Source organism: Anomaloglossus baeobatrachus, chromosome 2 (genome assembly GCF_048569485.1).
Source record: "Anomaloglossus baeobatrachus isolate aAnoBae1 chromosome 2, aAnoBae1.hap1, whole genome shotgun sequence".
Lineage (NCBI taxonomy): Eukaryota > Metazoa > Chordata > Amphibia > Anura > Aromobatidae > Anomaloglossus > Anomaloglossus baeobatrachus.
The window spans coordinates 227,180,378-227,188,013 of record NC_134354.1 but is presented as its reverse complement, the minus strand read 5'-3'; the positions used below and the strand labels follow the sequence as shown (position 1 = coordinate 227,188,013).

At 44.4% G+C, this 7,636-nt stretch overlaps 1 protein-coding gene across 1 annotated transcript; it reads right to left on the bottom strand.

Annotated features, from left to right (window-relative positions):
* Positions 1-3,905: 3,905 nt before the first annotated feature.
* LOC142289734 (uncharacterized) lies at positions 3,906-5,584 on the bottom strand. Its single transcript, XM_075333661.1, has 2 exons — positions 4,749-5,584; positions 3,906-4,467 (listed from the first exon to the last, which is right to left on the bottom strand). The coding sequence occupies exons 1-2, from the start codon at positions 5,154-5,156 to the stop codon at positions 3,961-3,963; spliced, it is 915 nt and encodes a 304-aa protein (XP_075189776.1). The 5' UTR covers positions 5,157-5,584; the 3' UTR covers positions 3,906-3,960.
* Between the last annotated feature and the right edge of the window lie 2,052 nt (positions 5,585-7,636).

Below are 7,636 nucleotides of genomic sequence, written 5' to 3'. Positions count from 1 at the left end.
TAACATGGACATTAACTGTGATATTCTTCCCCGACACTGGTGACCCAGCGATTACAATTGGAAAAACATGGCACAAAATGCCAATGACCAATCATTAAAATAAAAAAAAATAATCTTAATTTATATAAAATTTACAAAGAATAATAATACAATTGTGTAAAATATGAGGTAGTTTGGCGAGGACCCAAAGGAGGGGATTTATTTCTGAAACATATGCACTACAAATATACACACACATATGGCTTCTAAACTTGCTCACTCAGATATGCAACGAGATAAGAAGGATAGTCAGATGACTGGCCAATGCTCCAAACGCGATTAGAACAAGGTTGTTTGGAAAGCACAGTGTAGTTCAAATGCAATATATTGCAAAGAAAATAATCACATTATACCGAGATATCTAGTGTGCATATCAGAGGGACAAGGTGGCGAAAATGAGCTAATTATCCTTTGTAAAAGGTATGGTATGCAAACTTGATCATAGGTAACTTTCAGATAACTAAAAACTTCAATGCTCCTGGGGTAATGAGATTATTTACTCTTTGCATATATTAGGATTTGATCAACACTGTGCCAGTCTTTACAAAAACCATTTCGCAATAAACCATGCTGTGTAATCGCGTTTGGAGTATTGTCCATTGACCTGATTATCAGTGTTATCTCAGTGCATATCTAAAGAAAATAATTACATTATACCTAGATATCTAGTGTGCATATCAGAGGGTCAAGGTGGCGAAAAAGAGCTAATTATCTAACTTGATCATAGGTAAATTTCAGATACCTCAAAACTTCAATGCTCCTGGGGTATAATGGGTTTATTTTATCTTTGCATTTGAATCTCTGATTATCATTGTTATCTCGGTGCATATCAGAGTGACATTAGAAGCCTTGAGTACAAGCCATATGTTATACTATTTATAGAACAGAATAAAATAGAAGAATTTAAGTGATTGATTTTTGTGCCTTGTTTTTCCAATGAATGCAGCATGTTTGCTGCTTTGAGGCAAGTGGTCCCCATGTGTCTGGTGCCCCTAGAAAAAGGTTTGTCAAACATACGTAAAAAAGCAGGCTATACATGGGCTTTACATGCTACAATATATCTACCGATGTGTCGGCGGGGTCACGTTGTAAGTGATGCACATCCGGCATCGTTAGAGATATTGTAGTCTGTAAAACCTACATGCGATTACGATTAAACGAATAACCGGTCATCGCATACACGTCGTTCAATTACTAAAAATTGAACGTCTGGTTGCTCAATGTTCCCGAGACAGCACACATCGCAGTGTGTGACACCCCGGGAATGATGAACTGCAACTTACCTGCGTCCCGCTTCTTACGTATGGATGGTCGTATAGAAGGGTAAGTACTTGTGACAGGAACAAAGCATAGGTGCGACACGGTCAACAAATTTCAGTTGTCGCACATAAGATGGGGGCGTGTCACATCACATACGATATCGTATGCAGAATTGTATGGTGTAAAGTAGGCGTAAGCCATGGTGGCCTGGAGTTATGCGCTCAATAAAAGATTTCTCCTATACCTAGGACCACCTCCAGCTGCACAGGCAGCTCCACCATCTCCACCCTCTCCGGCTGTGGATCCACAATCTCCGCCAGCTCCAGCATCTCCTGCTGCGGAGCCATCATCCCCGCCGGCTCCAACATCTCCTGCTTCCGATCCACCACCTCCGCCTGCTGGGACACCCTCTCCTTCTCCAACCCCATCACCTGCTGCAACCCCATCACCTGCTGCAACCCCATCTCTTCCTTCAACCCCATCACCACCTTCTACCCAGTCTCCCCATACTTCTTCTAACGATGCCTTCTCCCCCGCATCAGTTGGTGAGTTTTGTGCAGGCTACCCTTCCTGTAATTTATGCACATATCATGGTGTCCCTACAAGTTGTAAAGGATACATGGATGTTTAAATGATGGTGGGCTGTCGTGTACTAATATTTGATTTGTGTTCCCTAGCCACAGGATCTGGTTGGGCCATCAGCGCCTCAGAAGAAGAAGAAGGTGATGAACCCCAGAACCGTAAGTGGTCAACCAAAAACATATACCTGACAGTTCGATGTTGGAACAAGGATGGTTAACTTTTCCCATTCCCTCCACAGAAATCCCCACACTACAGGACGTGTTGGATTCTCAACGCCATTTGTCAGAAGCCGTCCGGCGTCATGGCGAGCTGCTGGAACAGTTTTTGGCAGCCCAACAGCAGGGCCACTGAATGTTTGTGATTTAAATGTTTTTTTTGTTTTGTATGTCACATAAATCTTTCTAGTTTATTTTCGCTGTTGCTTACATTTTTGGACAAAACTTTAAAACAGGGTTTGGGAACCTATTTACTGCCGGGGACCATTTGGAATTTTCTACCAACCAACGGGGGCCACACCAAATTATCAACTTGAACACGACCAGGCTATATTTGTTAAAATAATTAATAAAATCAGCCCCAGAGTGGTGGCTGGAGAGACTGTGATGTTCGGTGAGATTGATCATTTTGATTCTCACCACTACATTTCCATGTATGTCTTGGTCTGGAGAGGCTGGGGGCATACACAACACAGGAGAAGCTAGGGCATATACATCACAGGAAACACTGAGGCATATACATCCCAGGAGAGGCTGCGTCATATACATCCCTTAAGAGTATGGGGCATATACATCACCCTGAGCAGTAGTTGGCAGCACAAAGAGCACTGTGCCGCCCTGGCAAAACCTGGGTGTTACAGAGGTCTGCATACATGTTATTGATGCTGATTTAACCCTCCCTTGGGGAGGTTCCCACACACAAACACACACCAGCCAATCAGACCCCACTCACCCCCTCCCCACGAAAACAGGAGGACATCAAGACTGTAGAGTGGCAACAATTTTTTTTTTTTTCAATGATCTTGACTGTCCAGGGGAGGGTGTGTGTGTGTGTGTGATGTTACCTCTGAGACCACCTGGCTAGTCCAGGGCGTCACATAAGCAGCCCCTGTGTGGGGCTGGGGTGAGTGGTACTCACGGCCTCAGGAATGGGCCAGCCTCTTGTGGGACCCGAAGTGGACCAGGAGAGGGGTGCCAGCTGACGGGACCCAGTACGGACCAGTGTGAAAAGAAGACACATACCTCGGGCAGGAAAAGATCACCTGAATTACACACACGGGTGTGGGACCCGTCTTCACAGCAGCGGGCCGTTGGCACCTGTTACCAGCAACTTGGTTAATTACTGGACTGGGGTTAGTTATTGGTTTATACTGTGAGTACTCCTGCACCACCCGGTACAAGGCGAGGACTGTACCCGTCACTCTACAAACTACCTCTCCCAATTGGTCCGTGGGACTATAAATCCCCCTACCCGTGGAGGGTATCCCACCTAGCTGCCCCACACCATCAGTCCCGGGCACGGTCCCCAGAGGCAGTGGCGGTGCCACCACCTTATCAACGCAACCCACGGGTGGCGTGACAGACAATTCCCCCTACCTAATCCCCCTCTTTTTTGGGAGCTTGACATTACAGACCGGGTCACGACACCGGGATACCTGCAGAAGTAACCCCTTGGCCAGGATCTCATTTCCCCCCCAATCCCTGGGCAACACAGCAATAGGTGGCAGCACAAAGAGCTGTAGGTGGCATAACACAAACAGCACTGACAGTGACAGCACTAGAAGGCAGCAGGGAGAGCACTATGTTCCCCACCACAGCTTTAAAACAAAGAACCCACAAAAACATTCTTATTTAAGAAAAATAAAAAAACACCCACACACACACATTATATATGTGCATCTGTAGCGTTGTGCCATGATGGCGACCTTGACCTCCACCCAACCCTTTACCCCGTGAATAATGTTATGCAGAATTCATGAAAGCTGTACAAAAGTTTGAAATCAAAGACATTTTTTATTACAATTCCCTAACATTGCTTAAACAACAACAAAAACAGCATAAATATTATAACAAAAAACAAAAACTATAAATTTTGGTATTGCTTATTCGAGTCATTTAAATGTTGCCTCTGTGGGCTGAAAAATTGGTTCGTTGGGGGGAACATGGGATACTGTGCGGGGGGGTCATGCTGGAGGTGTGGTGGAGGCTCCATCCTCATCCATGGCACTTGATCCCATGAAGACTGTTGTCGATGTTCTACGTCACACACTTTTGAGGAGTCTGTCAGTTTCCCCTCTGCCGCCTTGTTGAGGGCCTCCAGCATGACCCTTTCGACATGAACTCTTTGTTTGTCATCCAGCTTACGGAGTCTTTCATCCGTAAGCTGGGCAAATCCGCAAATGGATGGTCTGCTGTGCTGATCCAGGATTTTCTTCGCCATATCCATAAGGTCTGTTGAAGATGAGTTGTTCGGCTGCCTCTTACGGGTCGAGGAGATCCGCCGCGGTAATGGAGCTTCTGCGGTCTCCTCGGAAGTCCCGGCAATTTCATCATCACCACCTGTCACTATTGGCCCAGCTTCACAACGATCCTGCGGAACAATAAAAATGATGTTAAAATCAGATATCATGAGCAGCAGGCACAGGGATACACATGCACTGGAAACTAATGGGAGGGGCAGACTAGTACTACAAGATATGAAATGTCATTACATGGTATGAAAATAGATGTGGAGAAACTAGCAAAGGAGTATACTTATCTGAACTGGAAGGGATACATTTTGAAATCTGCAACAGTAATCATAGAAAACCGTAGTAACTATTTTCAATTAAATAATGCCATGTACATCAAAAGTTTCACAAAGGTACTTACATCTCCAACTGTGGTGTCAGACCGGACCTCAGGCTGTGTTCCCGGACCCAAGGACAGCGATGTTATTGTCCGTGGTACCTCTTGGTCTCTTATGAAGGCCAGCAAATCGTAGTACCAAAGCTTTGGAACGTAAAGTTCCTCCGTTCCGGCACCAGATTTGCTGGCCTTTTCCACCTTATTTAGTTCCTTTTTATAAACGGTGCGAAGACCCTGGATTTTCTTTCGCACAATCTCTGTCGTAATGGTCTCCGTAGGGTTATGCCTCTGGAACAGTTCAATAAGCTGCTCATAGGCCTGCTTTTTCTTGTATCGATTGCTGTAATCGACAGACTTTATCTTCCACAAACAAGGCAGGGATTGATACATCTCAATCACCTCCCTTATGAATTCTTGTTTGTTGGAAGACATCTGAAAAAAAAGGAAATTAATGTATTACTACATTGTTATAAACTAAGCACAAGAATATAGCTGCTATAATACTGCCACCTATGTACAACTACTTTAATACTGCTCCTATGTCCAATAATATAACTACTATAATACGGCCCCCTATGTACAAGAATATAACTACTATCATACTGCCCCCTATATACAAGAATTTAACTACTATAATACTGCCCCTATGTACAAGAATTTAACTACTATAATACTGCCCCTATGTACAAGAATATAACTACTATAATACTGCCCCTATGTACAAGAATATAACTACTATAATACTGCCCCTATGTACAAGAATATAACTACTATAATACTGCTCCTATGTATAAGAATATAACTACTATAATACTGCCCCTATGTACAAGAATATAACTACTATAATACTGCTCCCTATATACAAGAATATAACTACTATATTACTGTCCCTATATACAAGAATATAACTACTATAATACTGCCCCTATATACAAGAATATAACTACTATATTACTGCCCCTATGTACAAGAATATAACTACTATAATACTGCTCCCTATATACAAGAATATAACTACTATATTACTGTCCCTATATACAAGAATATAACTACTATAATACTGCCCCTATATACAAGAATATAACTACTATAATACTGCCCCTATATACAAGAATATAACTACTATAATACTGCCCCTATATACAAGAATATAACTACTATAATACTGCCCCCATGTACAAGAATATAACTACTATAATACTGCCTCTATATACAAGAATATAACTACTACAATACTGCCCCTATGTACAAGAACATAACTATATGTACAGCGGTATTGAATATATAACGTCAGGAATAGAAAAGCTATAATACTTCCCCCTATGTACATAGATAAATATAACTAAATATAACTATAATACTGCCACAATATACAAGAATACAGTTGCTATATTAATGTCACGATGTACTAGAATATTGGTATAATACTGCCTAAAAAAATTACTTACCTTTAAGTCAGGAGAATATTAAAAATCCAAGACGAAATCAACAAATTGAAAAAATCACTGCAACAAACTGCGTTCTGAAAAAGCTCAGGTAGAGTGAATGGAAGCGCTACTGCGTCGTCTTTTGTTTGATACGGTCACCCAATCAGGCGACGCTGTAGTGATGACCAATCGGAACAGAGGGGCGTGAAGAAAGACAACGCAAAGCGCTGTAGCGATCACCAATAGGAACAGAGGGGCGTGAAAAGAGATAACGCAAACCTTATCTAGGGGTTAAAACCACACCTCTGACTCGTCGTGCAAAGACATGTCTGAAACCACACAACGACCGTCGACGTCGCTATGATCTCTGCTTCGTCGCTGCTTTATTTAGCATGTTTGACAGCTTACTAACGATCATCTATGGTCGCTGCAACGTCACAGAATATGGTGACGTTGCAGCGACGTCGTTGTCGTCGTCGTTATGTGTGACACCAGCTTTAGTCTGGTTCAGTGTGTCAAGGTTTTTATTTAACCTTTTCTACACATTTTAATTTACTTTTCCACTTAGTTCTGTGGCGCCCGTGACCTGGTCAGTCACCACTGACAACTGCATCCATGCTGGGGGCAGTACAATACAGGTAATCCAGAAGGCTGACCGAGGTGTGACTACACAGGCGCATAGTAATCAGGTCTCACACATGTACCTTTGGGAGGACTCCTGAGAGCTTCCAGGAGGGGGCGTGGCCTCCATGTGCACTCAAGGGGTGTGGTGGAGAGCCTGGTTGCTAGGTGGCGTAGGCAGGCACAGTGGGGAAAGAGGAAGAGGGATGAACAAGCAGTCTGAAGCAGAGTGTTGAGGAGTGAGGAGTTGGGAAGTGGAGCTCAGAGAGAGCAGACGTGCAGAACCCACGAGTGAGACAGTTTAGTGTGCAGCTCAGGGAGAGCAGACGTGAGGAGCAGACCCTGGAGCTGCTGCAATCTAACAGTGTCCGCGCAGTGACTATTGACGGGGGAGATCGGTCACCTAGTAGTGCCACCCAAAATCCACCCAAGGCTAAAGAGAGAGCAAATGGGTGGCAGAGTAAGGGGACTGCTGGGGAGGTACCAGGCCCGCAAAGGGTAACAGGTCCCGGTGCAGAGATAGATTCATCTTTCTTCTGTCAAACCTGCCTGAGGGATCATTTCAGACCCTCAAGACAACACCACAGAGTCTGCAGCCACGTAGCAAAGAGAGGGCCCATAGTTCACAGGAGGCAAGCAGCCGGAGTGACCTGGTCCAGGCTACAAGCAAACGCGCCGAAACGAGGGGAGCAGCAACTTCCCTGGGTGACCCCCGTAGTGACTGCAAGTCGGGGTCATCACAAACAACAGAAGGGCTAGAGAAGGCGAGTCAGTAGCCACCCTCACAAGTCAGCCTGAAGGACGCCTGGTTCCAGCCTGGTTCATCCCAGCTACGCCCGGGTTACTCACCCTGCCACCATCAGT

Bases quoted from the DNA above. Each gene is read 5' to 3' on its own strand.
- LOC142289734 (XM_075333661.1), bottom strand. From the start codon at position 5,156: ATGTCTTCCAACAAACAAGAATTCATAAGGGAGGTGATTGAGATGTAT. The intron at 4,468-4,748 runs GTAAGTACCTTT...ATTGTTCCGCAG, and splicing joins CTGACACCACAGTTGGAGAT to GATCGTTGTGAAGCTGGGCC.